At 40.1% G+C, this 17,242-nt stretch overlaps 1 protein-coding gene across 3 annotated transcripts in view; it reads right to left on the reverse strand.

Moving 5' to 3' along the window:
• The window catches only part of otofa (otoferlin a), a 283,609-nt gene that overhangs the window by 142,671 nt on the left and 123,696 nt on the right, over positions 1–17,242 (reverse strand). For 2 of the 3 annotated variants that reach the window (XM_052024320.1, XM_052024321.1), the window contains exon 5: positions 7,617–7,753. In XM_052024320.1, coding sequence (XP_051880280.1) covers positions 7,617–7,753 — 137 coding nt within the window. Of the gene's footprint in view, positions 1–7,538; positions 7,754–17,242 lie in introns of all 3 variants that reach the window. The other variant, XM_052024318.1, reaches the window with a different exon arrangement.

The following is a 17,242-nucleotide window of genomic DNA, read 5'->3' on the forward strand; positions in this document are numbered from 1 at the left end:
TTGTAAAATGTTTAAAAGGACTGGGGATAAAACTCATCTATAGTCAGCTGGGCAAACATGCAAAATAGTAGTGCTCCTGGGTTGCTTTCTTCATCTGAAACATTATGCCATTGAAGTCAATTTCATTTAATTCTTTTGGACCAAATTATACCTTACTGCTGAAGATGAATTGAAACAACTCTCGCACCCAAACTCTTACTCTGGCAAAATACCACCAAGTGACATCAGCACAGTTATACACTGTACTGATGGCTTTGCTACTTTGTTCTAATAAAAGACAATAATAATCATTGTAGAAAATATTGTTTAGCAACCTATATTATCCAATAGATTGAATACTAACTCTTGTTGCTTAGTTCTTTCAAAAAGTACTCTATTTTTAAGCAATATTTTCATTATCACATTTTTTCCTGTTTCTTAAATATATTGCAAGGCACTTATTAGGAAGTGTGAGAAGCAATGTTATGGACAAAGAAATAACATGTTGTTCAACAGGGGTAAACTTTTCTTTAGTAAATGTGTTCTCATACAGCTGTCCAGCATATTCCACGCACTCTGGGATGAGTTCCTTCATGGAATTCATAGAGTTAACTCCAAATGCAAGTAGAACTACCACTTTTCTCAATGACACAGATTTCTTTTACAAACCCATCTGATGGACGATGTTTTGATTAACCTATGCAAATTCTTCTAGCATAATGACTATTGTCATTTTATAACTAACTTTGAGACTAACAGTTGTCACTATTAAATTTCACAGTCCTCAACCCATACAAGATTTGATGTATCTTAGCAATCATTTATTTTAAATTTATTATAAATGCTAGTTTATTGACCTGATTAATTCTATCATTGAAATGTATAAAATGGAATGGATTCAACACAGAACAAAGAGAATGCTTGATAATATCACTAATTGCTAACCGTTGCAAGGCAAATTACCTTCTATTGTTACAAAAACTATAAGGCAATTTTCAACTGATTGCCAAAATATTAAACCAGTATTCTAGATTGGAGAATGCATCCCTTTTCAATTTCCCCATTGTTTTTGTCAAATATATGCCAACTGGGACAAATCACAGGGTTAATTCCATTTGGAGGTCTCAATGGGAATTGGATCCTACACAAGGATGCCTTAGGAAATTGGGGTGGAAAGCCTCTGATTTTCCATTCATAGAATTTGAGAACTTTTGCGCAAATGCTTAACTTAACCATATCAAATGGCTCTTCCAGCTATTTTAATTGCTCAGTTAAAGTTGGGAACACAGTTTTGTAGAATTCAAATATGATTACAAGGGGATGTGCAGGTAGATAATGTGGGTGAAAATAAAAAAAAACTGCAGCTGCTATACATCTGAAATAAAAACAGCGAGTGTTGGAAAAACTCTACCTGTCAACAACCACTGCAAGCCCATAGACTCCCACCCTGCCTCTTGTAAGGATTCCATTTCATTCTCTCAGTTTCTCCTTCTTTGTCACATTTGCTCTGATCATGAAGACATTCCATACAGGTACGTCTGAAATATCTTCTTTCTTCCCCGCTGCCACAGTGGACAGAGCCCTTGTCCACATCTTATCTATTTCCTGCACCTATGCTCTCACCCATTCTAATCCTGAAGAGAGCAAGAACAGAGTTTCCCTGGTCCTCACCTTCCAGCCCATATTCAATAATTCATCCTTCACAATATCTGTCAGCTCCAACGGTATTCCATCACCAAACACATATTCCCCTTCCCTCACTTTTCAGTATTTTGAAGGAATTGCTCTCTTTGCAATTCCATGATCCACTCTTCCGTCTCCGCCTGCAACTCTGTCATATGGAAGTCTCCCATGCAACCACAGGAGGTACAATTCATTTCCTTTTGCCCCTTCCCTACCCACCACCCACTAAACCAAACAGTCTTTCCAGGGAGGGCAGCAATTTTCTTGCTATTTTTCCAAGTTAGCAATCCGTTATTCACAATGTGGCCTCCTCTACATTGGAGAAACCAAACACAGATTGGGTGATCACTTTGAAGAGCTTGTACTCTGTCCGCAGGAGTGACCCTGAACTTCCTGTTGTCAACCACTTTAATTCACCATCCCACTCCCACTCTCTCTGCCTGCAGCACTGTTACAATGAGGCCCAATGCAAGCTCAAGGAATAATACCTCATGTTTTGTCTGGGTGCAGTGCAGCCTGCAGGACTCAATATTGAATTCTCCAACTTTAGAAAACTTGCTCTTTTATTCTGTTTGAATCAGGACTGGCCATTTTGGCTTGCCAATTCTATCCTCCTTTTTTCTTTCTTTTATACATTCTGCACGTCCCAATAAGCCAGACTATACTACATTACTTGGATTTCACAACATTAATAATGCATTGCACAGAAAAAGGAGCTTTTTAGCCAGAGACGAGATGTCAAGTATCCCATCAGGCTTTTGTAGGACACTCTGACTGGAAAGAGATGCTGGGAACTACAGAAAAAAGAGCACGATGAAGGAACATCACGAGATCAACAGTTTCAATGTAAGGAAGTAGAGTTGTGCTGAGATTGATGTTGAAAATTATTCCACTAAGAACCATCCAGAGAGCAGAATAAGTAAATGAGGATGTTTTGGGACTGTCATTCTGTGGATGAAACACTTTTGATGAATTGTGAAGCACAGGTACCCCTTACAATTAAATTCTCTGGCTGATAAGAAAATAGGTGCTCTTGTTGACCCCATCCTGGATGTTAATTATGATGGGTGATCAATACTGATGGGGCCTAGGTCTAAAATAAGAATGGAAATGAGGAAAGGAAACAGATGTGTCTTGTTTAATCCTTGAATGAATGACAGCTTTAAAGTTGTGAGCTCCTGGACTGGGGTAAGAACAAAGAAAGCCTTAAGATTGGAGGGAAAATCATGTAAAACAAGGGCTATACGAAACATTGGCAGCAACAACCAACGCAAGGAGGAACCTGAGTTCAGAACTCAGAGAAGACTACCTGGATTGAAGGTGGCCAGTTTTATCTCACATGGGTAGTATTTAAGTCCAAGACGTGAGTCTTGTGATTTAATATTAGAAATTGGAACAGTAAAAATCAGTGATATCCACACATGTTTAAGTAACTCAAGTGGTAATAAAGATTTAGTTGTACTAAACCTTGGTTTAGAGTCTTTTGTTTGACATGTCAGTTGATACCCTACAGAGGTAATAGGCTCAACAGCTTTCTGTCCATTTAATGGTTACATTTCTTCACGTCATTTCACCCTATTGCAGACTATTCCTTTGTTCCACCCAGTGAGTAATTCCGTAAATCTTTCTTTAAAAACAAGCAGGTTGGAGCAGAATGGCATCATAGAAAGTGCACATTTTGGAAGTGGGACAAAACAGAAGAGTGGTAATTTTCTTGATCCATCCCTTTCTACCTATGCTGCTAGCAAATTTAATTGACTGTCTTTTTGGGAAGGAAACTTACCATTCTTCCCTGGACTGGCCTAAATACAACTCTAACCATTCCAACACAAATGATTCTTAACAGCCTACTGAAGTAGCCTATGGAGCCAGTCAAGTTCTAGAAGTTAAATACAGAGATTTTTGTTGTTACTCATATCTTGAGAATGAAAATGCTATCTTTATTTATAAAATTCAATTTAATTTTCATGCTAAATTCCTGAAGAGCATGCACAGATAGTCTAGTGGTCGATGTACTTGAATATTTGTAATAGTTGAAAGTGTGTGAACATTGGTATGTATTATACGCAAGCAATAGTGTCCCTTAAAGAAATGTGTGCGCCATGTGGTATCACTTTGGATACACTGTTGTACCAGACACTGTGCATTAAAGAAAGTTTTGTTGCTAGCTCTATTGCTATTTGTCTTGGTAAACAGCAACACTAAAGAACCTACAGTTACTACATTGTGTATACTGAATCACTGTGCAAAGTGTACATGTGAGCAATTTGCGACCTGCCCATCACCACCCTCTCATTCCCTACCTCCTTCCCTTTATTCCATGATGTACTGTCCTCTCCTACTGATTCCTTCTTCTTCAGCCCTTTACCTCTTCCACCTATCATCTCTCAGCTTCTTACATCATTCACTTTCAAACCCCCACCCCCACCCACCTACCTTCCCCCTCTCACCCATCACCTGCCCCTCCCCTGCCCTCTTTCTTTCCAGTCCTGATGAAGGGTCTCAACCCAAAACATCAACTGTTTATTTCCCTCCATAGAGGCTGCCTGACCTGCTGAGTTCCTCCAGCATTTTGTACGTGTTGCTCCAGATCCCAGCATCTGCAGAATTTCTTGTGTCCGAGCAATTTGTGTACAAGGATGAATACATGAGTAGAAAGCCTGTGCATGAGTGTGCATGTGAATAGTTGATGTGTGTGCTTGAATCCACATACATGTGAGTAATTGGTGTGTCATTGTTAGTACACAAGCCTCAAAATCAGAAGGGTGTTGGTTCAAGTCCCATTCAAAGGATTCAGGCATACAAATCAAGGCTGATGTTTCAGTGCAGTGTTGAGTAATTTCTGTGTTGTAAGAGGTGCTTTCATTGCATAGAACAGTGCAGCACAAGCACAGGAACAGGCTTTTTGGCCCACAATATTGTGCTGCACTAATAGTTGCTAAATAAGGCCGAATGAACCATCTCTAGTGGACATAAAATTCAATGGCAATACTTTGAAGTGTCATTGACTAGAATTTTGGAATTTCTCCCAGAGCCTTGATTAATATTTATCCTTCAATAAACTACACTTAAAACAATTACATGATCATCATCCTGTTACCTTTTGTGGAAGCATGCTGAAAGTATTTTGGCTATGTGAATTGCCGGTGTGCATGCATGTGCCTATACAAAAGTAGATGGTGCAGGTGCACATGGAGGCAGGAGAATAACACGCAAAAGAGTTTCATGTGAACATAATTATCTCTGCACAGTAAAACATTATTAAACCTTCAAACACAACATAACCCCTACCTCAGCAGGAAAGTTTATATTTCCCTTTATTACAATATTACATGAAATGTGGGCTCCAATGTAAGTATTAATTTATTCTCGTTCCCTGTGGTGCTGTTGGCTCTACTCAGTTATTTGTTGGTAAACTGGTGAGAGCATCATATCCAAAATGATTACATCAATTGAAGGCCCATTAACACTTCTTCAGGGTAACATGAGTTAATGCTTTGTAAGTATTGTCTGAACTCTGAGAATTTAGTAGTTAATTAGTTTAACTTCCTGATGCTGGGGATACATTTTTAGTGGTTTAGTTATTTTCTAAGCACAGACTATATTCAAATACATTTCCTTTGTGTAATGTTGAAATGCAACACTATAGCCACATATTTAAATGATATTAAAATAACACAGACTTTAATTTTACGTTAAGTTTGTAATGCACAAGAGGAAATTAAACCCTGAAGTATTTTCTACACTAAGTAATACTGTAATGAACCTCCTGCAAAACTCAGCAAAATTAGTAGCTTACTTCTGAATAACTAGATTATTCAATAATGCTCACAGGAATATGCACACGCAATCATCTACTGGCATTCACTTGAGATTGTAAATTTTATGTACTCAATAGTTTAGAGTAGGGGGATCTAGTTTTAAGTACTGAAGTGAAATTCTACACTGAAAGACAGCAGTTCCAGGGAATCTGAACTTTTATTTGTGCTGATACAAAGCAGTAAAACATATGGTTACTGAAGTGTACAAAGAAGAAGCCCCTTTAAAAATAAACAATGAATATTATCAGCAGGAAATGTCTGGGTGGCTGAGAGAAATTAGTGAATGACATTATGAGAAAACTGGAGCTAACATGTTGCAATTACTGAAGCTATTTGGGTTAATGACTATTTCCATTGATGTTCAGATGGTTTTCTTGTACTGCTGGGCTCATTAAATCCACCAACGCAGTTTCACTGCTGATGTTACTGGCACTTAATGGTTTCAGCAATAATATTTTTGTAAGTCCAGCACAAACAAGATAAAAAGTTAAAAGCTGGCAGTTTGTTTTAATTTTTTTCTTCAATTCTTTCCTTTTCTGTTTCTCAAGATGTTGACTTCTGTTGGCACCTGTTTCCACAGGCACCACTTATCCTTCAGTACTGTGAATAAACAACCATTTTTCCACCTATCAGGCCCACTCATTCAGGATCTCCCCACTTATCCCAATCTCCACTCACTTTCCAGCTCTCCAGTCTTCTGTTGAATTGCATAGTCAATATAAATATGGTTAAAGTCAATTCCAAAGAAATCTGGGTACAGTCTACTAATTGGTATTTAACAGTGGCAGAAGTTAAAATTTTCCCTTTTTGTTTCTTCTTCCCAGTTTCTTGTCTCTTACATCACATTACCCCTCCCACAATGCCAAGCACTGTGGAATAGATGAAATGGCTTTTTTGTTATTAGTTTTTCAAAGTCTGTAAGCAGTTTTATCCTAGTCTGCAGCTTCTCACTCAAATCCCCATAAATTTCACCTACACAACTTTCTGTGGTGACATACTCCATATTATCTGCACAAAATAGTATTTGGAACAGTGAATAATCATGAAAGTGAGCTAGCCCCAGCAAAATTCTGTACTCTTTGCACGGTTTTATTCTACTGAAATTTTCATCAGTTCCCGTTCTTCTGCACCTGAGTTTTATCATTGTGTAAAAAGGGGTGACAACATCTAGTTCAAATGGAACACATAAAAATGATCACATTCAATAACCAAAACATTTTTATGAACAAAGGCTTGACAAATAATCTGTAGCTGGTCAATAAAGGTGGCCACCAATAAAAAGTTCTTGGGATTGATGAAATTTATTGGAGTCATAGACTGCACATTCACCAGGTATCCCTATCAAGTCTGAAATCATTCAGTTTGATAAGGATTGGCTGTGACTTTTTTTTACTGAGAAAAGTGGTACACCCTTCATTAATGACAAAATGCAGCAATATTAAGGTCCCTCCCCTTACCTTTCACGCAACAAAACAGTAGGAAAGGGAACATTTACTAACATACATCTTTTTTTGCAAATAAATATTGAATATTTTGTTGAAAATTTTTGACCAAACAATGAGATCAAAGTGAAAACTAAACTGAAATGACTGGGTGGATGACATAGTGATGCAGGTAGTGGAACTACTATCTCACAGCCCCAGATGAATCAGGTTCAATGCAGACCTCTGGTATCATCTGTGTGCAGTTTGCACATTCTCTCTGTCACCACCTGGGTTTCCACTGCATGCTCCGGATTCCCCCCCACATCCCAAAGGCGCACGGGTTGGTTGGTTGGTTAATTGGCTGCTGTAAATTGTTCCCAGCACATCGATGAGAGGTAGAATGGGGGGGGGGGGGTGAATTGATGAGAATGTCAGTAGAAAATAATGGGATTAGCAAAGTATTAGTGTAATGGGTGGTTGATGATGGGCAGTTGATGATGGGCGGAGACTTGGTGGGCCAAAGGACTGGTTACCATGCAGTATGACTCTCCAACTTGGTCTTCTTTGAAATATTATACAGTTTAAAAGGTGCAATTCTTGCTCTAATTTAAAAGGGAAGTAGTTTACTTACTTTTTCTTTTCTCCTAAGAGGCTTTGGTGGGATCTGCCTGGTGAGGCCCCTGATCCCTGACTCTGGCCACTGGCAGACAGTAAACTATCCGTTTCAAAATGAAAGGTGGCCTCATGCTCTGCTCTTTGGCTTGGATTTTCAAAGAAGTCTCTTTCATTCCAAACTCCAACAGTACCATCTATTGCCTGGTACTTTATTCCAATGGAGACACACGTCTAGATGAAAAGAAAGGAGAAAATTAACACGAAGAACTTATTTTCAAAAACTGATTGCCTGCTTCAATGCAGGCCAGGGCAAGAAATACATTCTTCTTTCTCCTATCACTGATAAGGATTTTAAGCAGGGTGAATCTGGGTAGCCAATCTGTATACAGTTTCACAAACATGGATATATATATCTTAATTACAATGGTTTTACTCATGTCTTACTATCATTCAGCAAATAGCAGTTGTAATATGAAAATATGCTGATACTCTTCACACTAAATTGTATTCTTCAGTGTGGGGCTAGCACAGACCTAAAACTCAACTGGAATTGATTATTAGGAATCAGTTTCAATTTAAGTAACATGCTTGTCTCAAATACTATAAAATTTTAATCAAAACAGTCCAGACATGATTTATTAGTACCATTGGACTTGTAATTGTAGAAATAGTTTTTTCTTTAATAGATTAAAGTTTTGGCTACACATGACCACTGGTTCTATTTTGCCAATGCAGAACACTGCAGCAGGCATATAAAATATTGCCACATACTTGCCAACTTGTAGCATTTCAGGAGAGTAAAATTTTTAGAGTTTAAAAAAAATATTTTCACGTGTTTGAATCCAGTCGATGGTACAAAACTGGGTTAAGATTGGAGCAATGTATTCCAGCTGATGATGGACCTAGAAAGCACAGATAAACTCAAAAAAGCTGTTTGAGGAAAGAACAGTTCCAGATATTGATTGAAGTGCTGTGGAATTATGGAGCCCATCAAAGTTATGGCCTCTCCACATTATGGAATGCGGAGAGGCCATAAATTTCTCACCTTGTTTCTGATGTCTGCCAATGTGTATAAATATAGCAGACTGTGATCTGAAGACTAATCAAAGGCATTTACTGCCAATTAAATCAGATCCTCTCCAATTGATGAACATTGATTCCTTTCCTCCAACTGCAAGTCATTAAATCTCCTCTAAATAGACATACTGTAACCATCAGAGGCCAATAGGATTTCAAGGTCGAACAAAAATTGCCTTGCAATAATTATTTTCACATTCTGATTGGCTCAACAGAAATTCTTTATCATGGGAGCACAAATCCAGAGGATAAATCTATTCATCTCTCAAATTGGATCACAATACTGGATCTGATACTTTGGCTCACACATCCTTTAAGCATAGTTCCCAAACTGGGATTGTGGGATCAAATTCGTTATGGATGAGTGCAACATGATCAACACCAGAAACATGAAGTGGAAATTTATCTTTGGTCATGCACACTGCAGCAACAACCTTCGGTTTTATTCTGCTTTCTAACTGTGGGTCCATTGAAGCTGCAGATTATATTGATATTGTGACCAAACATAAATTTTACCAAATGAGGAAGTAAAGTGGCATCAATTATGAAAGACAGAGAAAATCAACTTTGGATCTCCTCCTTTAGTTAAGTTTTTTTTAAGACTCAAAATCTTGAACTCTTTATTTCCCTTTGTGTTTCTTTTACCCTTTAATATTCAGGTATCTGCCAGATACGCTATCACTTTCTCTTAAGTTACCTCCTTTGTTCCTATGTTAGTTTTAATATTATTAACTCATGCTATAGTCCTTGCTCATACAACCAGGCTTCTCAATAATGAGAAATGCATTTAAAAAAGCAACATAATATTAAGTAGAACAAATTAATAAATGAAGATACTGGAGGCTACAGATGCTGGAATCTGGAGCAACAGACAATCTGCTGGAGGAACTCAGCAGGATGAGCAGCATCTGTGGGGGGGAAGGAATTGTCAAAAATTTGGGTCGAAACCCTGCATCTGGACTAAGAGTGGAGAGGGAAGATAGCTAGCGTAAGGAGGAGAGGGGAAGTGGTGTACCGGGGCCAGAGGTGACTGGTGAACTGGAGGTGGGGCGAAGAATGAGCCAGGTAGGGGAGGGGGAGGGGTGGAGATGGGAGACAGAGGCAGGTGGATGATAGATGGAGGCAGAAATAAAAAGAGAAAGATGGTACCAGGAGGGGGAAGGGGAGGAGAGGGGGAAGGTGGAGACAGCTGCTGGAGGGTGATGAGCAGGAACACTGCTGGAATCTGAGAAGTAAGGAAGGTGATAATGGTAATCATTAGGGGAGAGGTGAAAGGCAGAGAGAACCAGGACAATATGGGAGGGGAGGGGGGAAGAGGGAAGGGGGAGAGCTGAAGAGCTGATGGGTGAAATGTGTGGGGAGTTGGTGAAGGGAACTGGGAGAGGGAGTGGGACAAAAATGGATAATGGTGGGGGGGGGTGCTGAGAAGGGGGCTCATCCAAATTCCAGTACAAAATGCCTAAGGGCTTAGTTTAGGACAGTTTTACAAAGCTTTTACAAAGGTAAAAGTTATGACTATTTAAAACTGCAAAACGAAAAAAAATGCAGTTTCTGTCAAAAATGAACAACAATCCCTTTCCTCAGCAAACCTTAAATTAATATGATGTTCTCCTCACTCAGAGTTGAAATACTATGCAGCATCAAATAAAGGCGAGGTCATCTCAAACTCTTATTTACATTTGAACAATTAATCAATTATGATTCCAAATCTAAAATCCAGGTACTCAAACATGCATATTATATTCAAACTGCATGCACAACGATTGAGATCATTTACAGTGCATTGTACTAATTTAATATAATTTTGATTTGCACAGGCAAGATGGAAAGGTAGCCTGAATATGGGGTCAGGTTGTTTCTAATGGGAGCAACAATTCATGGTGGAGGAAGTCTCACACTGCTTTGCCTGGACTTGGTTTGATTCTTACAGCTGAATTAAGTTTTGCATTTGTGATGTTTTTATTTCAGATTCGCAGCATTTGCAGTATTTAACTTTCTGTTTATTTCTGGAGGATGCTGTTCAGTTACTGCTGAAGTTAAAAAAGCATGTGGCAGTGAAACAAATACATTAGGAAGATCTTGCATTTCTATAGCGTCTCTTAGTCCTCTGGATATCTCAAAGCAATTTGCCATCAATTCATCAATTATGAAGTCAAGTCACACAAGGACAGGCGAGTTGAGCAAAGTCCCACAAAGAATAAAGTTAACAGTTCAGGGTATTGGTATGTAGGTTGAGGAATAAATATTGTCCAGGATACAGAATGAACTTCCTGATTGTTTTTTTAATGGTTCCATGGTATATTTTAATCCCCTCTAGGTTTTTGGGACCTTGGTTTATCACTTAATCGAAACATACCACTTTTCAACATTGCAATACTCTACTGGTCCACTGATCCAAAGTCCAAACGTACTTTATGCGCTGGTTTATGCCACATTGACCTCTGAGCCAAGTGCTGCTTTGGTCCTCAATTAAATATTATCGAGCCTGAGGCAAGAGGTGGGCACTTGACAGAAGCGTAGTTGTAGCTTGTGCATATTCAAGAGGATGATAAATTGACTGGTCCTCACTCAGAACTGCCTGGCAAGTGGAGTCTGTAGTGGTAGTTCAGGAGCTAGTATGGCTGGAAATGATGAAAGGCAGGCGATCCATGGTCAGGTGAACCATCCAGGTGCTTACAGTGGGCCGGAATTTTAATATGGGCCCAGAAAAGGTAATCCTTTTCCTTCTGGGTTACAGTGAAACATTTCTCCAGCCTTGCTTTGTGCAGCTTGAAGAAAGTCGTTTATGGGAACCACTCATTGCCTGGTATAACTCAGCACACCACAAATTCTGAAAGCTGTTCTCATTTGTACATGAATTTGCAGGGATCCTTACACTGGAAAGTAGTTAAGTACCCTTATGCTTGTTTCGGGTCACTGGGCTGCTAATCCTTTTATGGCTTTCCAGATCTTTCCAGATATGGCTTTCACTTTCACTAACCACACTTTAATTTAACACACAGCTTAAAGCATTACTGAGCTGCAAAAATATGGATGCTTTTCCACTGGCGCTTGCAATTAGTATTGAATTAGCTGGCTTATGTGTGGTTTACGTAATTTTGATACACTTACAAATTTGGTGCTAACTCTACCCCTTAGCCTACTAAGAGGACAGATAAAAGCCTCAAGGAGATGGAGTGGAAAGGAAATGATTGCAAGCCAGAAGCGATTCTACTCTTTTCTCCATTGAAATCGGATGGGGGTAAATTCATCATCAGCCCATTTTACTGCATGGCTGCTGATCAATTTCCATATTTCTAGATACATTGCATCAGCACAAGCAGAAAACTTGTATATTTACTGTTAGGATGTTCACACTGTATGGAAAACCCTAGCTGACTTTTAGGATTTGTCTCAAAGTAAAACTCCTAACTGAATATATGTAATAGCAGCTGCAATCTACATTGAAGTCATCACCAGCATGGACAACCATGTTATATTAATAAAAAGTTGCACATGGGAATCACACAATAAATGTGTCTGCAAAAGCAAAACAATCATGTACCATTTTCTTATGTACAAATCAGTTTAGATTCCACAGGTTCCTGCCATAGAATTTATTAATTTAAAAGTGGATCCAGTCATTATTTTTGTTTCTGACAATTAGACAGAATACATATTCACATCAATAACATAAATAACAAACCCGTAAAACTCCTACAACTTCCCCCACAGGTCACAACACAAATGCCCAAATGGTGTTCCATATTCCAAAAGGAACATGCTTTCCTTGCATCTCTTGATCATTGGACTCATTTTCTCTATTGCCTGTTTCATTTAACCTCTTTGATTGTGTTATCTATTTCTTTTCCTTACAGTTGGGGTTAATGTCTATGGGCATTCAAATGTGATGTAAACCAAATGCTGCATATGTCCAATGATCCCGGATCATCCCAAACTCTAAAAGGTTTGTCAAGTATGACTTTCCACGCACAAAGCCATGATGACTCCTCCTAATCAGACTCTGTCTATCCAAATGCGACCCTGCTGATCTCTAAGGGGACCTACTCTCTCCCTAGCCACCCTTTTACTCTTTATATAGCTATAGAAGCTCTTGGGATTTTCCTTAACCTTACCTGCCAGATCCATCTCATACCCTCTCTTTGCCCTTCTGATTTTCCTCTTGAGTATAGTATTCTTAATCTTTTTATTGTCATCAAGGATTCACTTGTCCCGAACTTCCCAAACCCAATGTATGCTTCCTTCTTTCTCTTGACCATAGCCTCAATATCCCTCGTCAGCCAGGGTTCCCTAAACTTGCCAGGTTTACCCTTCACCCTAACAGGAACATGCTGCTCCTGGACTCTGGATATTACACTCTTAAAAGCTTCCCACTTGCTACTCTTTCCTTTCCCTTCAAATATGCTCACTCAATTGACCTCTGCTAGATTCTGTCTAATTCCCCCAAAATTCCCACCACCTTAGTGATGGGAAAGGATTATGGTCACTAGAATTATGGTCACTAGAGCCCAAGTGTTCCCTGACCACCATTTCCATTACTTGCCCTACCTTGCTCCCTAAAGGAGGTCCAGTATTACATGCTCCCGAGTAGGGTCCTCTATATATTGACTCAGGAAACTTTCCTGGACACATTTCACAACTTCCACCTCATCCAGGCTGTTAACACTCTGGGATGTCCAGTCAATACCAGAGAAATTGAAATCTCCCACTAATACAACCCTATTAACATAGAACATAGAACAGTACGGCACAAAACAGGCCCTTTGGTCCACAATGTTGTGCCGACATAGCTATTCCCTGCTACCTGCAGAATGTCCATATCCCTCTATTTTCCTCTCATTCATGTGCCCATCCAAGCCCCTCTTAAAAGCCTGCAATGAATTTGCCAACTATTATTCTACAATCATGGCCAATTTCTCTGCCCACCTACTCAAGTTCCTGCTGACTACTGGGGGGGGGTGGGTGGGAGGTGGTCTATAATACAGCCCCACTAGAGTGACCTTCCCCTTTGTGCTTCTAAGTTCTACCGGTATGACCTCACTGGACGATTGACCAAGAATATCATCTCTAACTACTGCTGTTATGTCTTCTTTTTAAACTCCCTATACTCATTCTCACCCCTTATTCTGCCTATGTCATTTGTACCAACACGTACAATGACTTCTGACTGTTCACCCTCACCCTCGAGTATTTTCTGTGGCTGCTCAGAGACATCCTTGACCCTGGCACCCGGGTGGCAACACACCATTTGGCATCTCTTCTGCGGCCACAGAATCTCCTGTCTGTTCCCCTCACTATCTACTCTCCTATCACTATTGCTCTGTCTGACAGCACCCTTTCCCTGAGCCTCAGAGCTGGTTACGGTGCCAGACACCTGACTACTGCTGCTAGCCCCTGAAAGAACACCCCTTCAACAGTATCCAAAGAGATACTGTTGAAGGGGTGTTCTTTCAGGGGCTGACAGGATATACATACCTGTCAGTGAGGGGAATGACCACAGGGGAACCCTGCACTGACTGCAACTCCCCTTACTTTTCCTGGTGGTCACCCATCCGTCTGAAGCCATACCTTGGATGTGACCACCTCCGTAAAAGTCTCATCTATGATATTCTCAGATTCCTGGATGATCGTGAATAATCCAACCCCAGCTCCAGTTCGTTGACCCGGTCCGTCAGGAGCTGCAGCTGGGTGCACTCTTTACAGATATGCTCTCACTCCCAACACCTGGGTCACTTACTCAGCTTGTTCACACCAAAGCCTCTTGAGCCAAAGTGCCCCCACTCCTACACTGGCTGACACTCACAATGGCTGCTCCAAAATGGTTGTTCTGCTTGACCCTACCTTCTTTTCATTGGCAAAAGTGTGTAGCAACTCAGCCAATCAGAAATAACTTCTTAAAAGTTGCTGACTCCTCCCCTTTGCTGCTCTGGCTGCTGCAACTGGAGAAAAAATTTGATTACTATTTGATAATCTCCAGCAGTGAATGAATACTTGTTCATGAATTGCCTTGAAATGTTATAGTGGGTGGGTAGATTCCAACATGGGATGAATTGAACAAATTCATTGGAAAGAGGTTAACAAACTGGACAGTTTTCAACCCAGAATGTTGACTGTCCATTTCCCTCCATAGATGCTGCCTGACCTGCTGAGTTCCTTCAGTGCTTTATGTGTTGCTCCAGTTTTCTCCTGTTCCAGGTTTTATTTTGTTTCATGCTTTATACTCATACTGCATATTTTGGATAATTCAATAGACCACAGATTAGATTCTGAATAAAAAGCTCCCTCCATAGTGAGCAACACACAAAACACTGTTAGAACTCAATGGGTCCGGCAGCATCAATGGAGGGAAATAGACAGTAGACATCTTGGGTCAAGATTCTTCATTTGGACAAAGGTAGAGGGAAGATGGCCAGTATAAAAATGTGGAGGGAAGGGATGGAACAAGAGCTGGCAGGTGATAGGTGGATTCAGGTGGGGGGGGGGGGTAATAGGCAGATGAGGCAGGGGAGAGTGGGAATGGCATTAGAAGCTGGGAGGTGATTGGTGGAAGTGACAAAGGGCTGAAGATGATGGAATCCGATAGGAGAGGAAGGTGGAGCATGGAATGGAAGTAGTAGGGGAGGAGAATACAAAAGCTCATGCATACAAAGTTGCCAAGAGTAGTGGGAGACTGGAAGATTGGGAAAACTTTAAAAAGCAATAAAGAACCACTAAGCAAGCAATAAAGGAAGGGAAGATAAATTATGAAAGTAAACTAGCACAAAATATAAAAACAGATAGTAAATGTTTTCACAATTACATAAAGCAGAAAAGCATGGAAAAAGCGAACATAGGTTCTTTGGAAGGAGAGAAGAGGGAATTAATATTGGGTAATGTGGAAATGACTGAGGCCTTGAATGACTATTTTGTGTCGGTCTTCATGGTGGAGGACACATCTAACATGCCAAAGAAAGATGTTATGGATGTGATGAGAGGTGGGGACCTCGATACAATTGCTGTCACTAAAGAGGTAGTAATGAGCAAACTAGTGGGCCTAGAGGTAGGCAAGTCCCCTGGTCCTGATGGAATGCATCCCACGGTACTGAAAGAAATGGTGGAAGTTATAGTAGAGGTGATAATTTGTGATAATTTACCCAAATTCTCTGGATTCTGGGTCGGTCCCAGCAGATTTGAAGAAAGTGAACGTCACACCATTGTTTAAAAAAGGATGTAGGCAAAAGGTGGGTAACGATAGGCCAGTTAGCTTAACATCTGCAGTCAGGAAAATGCTTGAAGCTATAATTAAAGAAGAAATAGCAAGACATCTGGATAGAAATGGTTCTATCAGGCAGACACAGCATGGATTCAGGAAGGGCAGGTCCTGTTTGAAAAACTTAATGGAGCTCTTTGAGGATATAATTAGCGCAGTGGATAGGGGGGAACAGGTGGATGTTGTATATTTGATTTCCAGAAGGCATTCGATAAGGTGCCACATAAAAGCCTTATCCATAAGACAAAGATGCATGGAGTTGGGGGTAATGTATTAGCATGGATAGAGGATTGGTTAGCCAATAGAAGGCAGACAGTTGGGATAAATGGGTTTTTCTCTGGTTGGCAATCAGTGGTAAGTGGGGTGCCTCAAGGGTCAGTGCAGGGCCCGCTATTGTTCATGATATACATTAACGATTTGGAAGAGGGGACTGAGTGTAGCGTATCTAAGTTTGCTGACGACACTCAACAATTCCACCTCCAGTGATACTCTCTATCCAGTAAGGAGCAATATTGGTGGCCTTTCACTGAAACAATGTATGTGCTGTATGCTACTGATACCATACCTGACCTCAAGTCCAGTGAGGATCATTTTGATGTTGTTCAATTGTGCATATTGAGCAAAAATGGATCAGCAGTTCACTTTACAAATTTTTCTATTTTTGACGTCATTGGCAATATGAAATGGGAGAAATCTGGAAAAAATACCTAAAACATTTTTATGTTATTGAGAAAACCACGGGTCTTTAGCCTTGCCCATGGAACTCAATACATCATCCTTTTTTTGGTTCAAAGACCCTTATCAGAAAACGTGGTGGAGAGGACAGGAATGTGATGAATCTAGAGGAAGGAATATAACAGATTAGAAGTTATGTTATAAGTATACAAGAGCTCAGGTTAGACCACAGCTGCAGGGTGCAGAGCAATTCTGGACACCAGATATTGGGGAGGATATTTTGATCTTGGAGGATGCAATGCAGGTTTACTAGAATGATACCCATGCTCAGAAATTTAATTGCTTTCCCTAAAATGTAATCTAAAGTGACATTCTGCAATGGACACTCCCAGTTTTACCTGATATTTGCACCAAAGGTTTGGTGTGCGAGCCTTGTGCAATGATATGAGTACTTAAACAATACCAATATCAATGTTTTTTGCCTTTGTGCACAATAATGGAGTAATTCCAGGATTCAGGTGTACCAGCTGACAGTAACTTGTGCTAATTGTAATTATGGCACTAGGGTGATGTGGGAGGTGCTCATTGTCTTCAACCTCTGCTGAAAGTCATGGGACAGCATGGGATGCGCTCAGAGTAATCAGACTGATGCAGATATTGGAGCAGACATCTGGATTCTCAGTCAATGTCTGGATAGAAGTGGATACTGTGAGAAGGAT

This window comes from Pristis pectinata, chromosome 10 (genome assembly GCF_009764475.1).
Source record: "Pristis pectinata isolate sPriPec2 chromosome 10, sPriPec2.1.pri, whole genome shotgun sequence".
Taxonomy (NCBI): Eukaryota; Metazoa; Chordata; class Chondrichthyes; order Rhinopristiformes; family Pristidae; genus Pristis; species Pristis pectinata.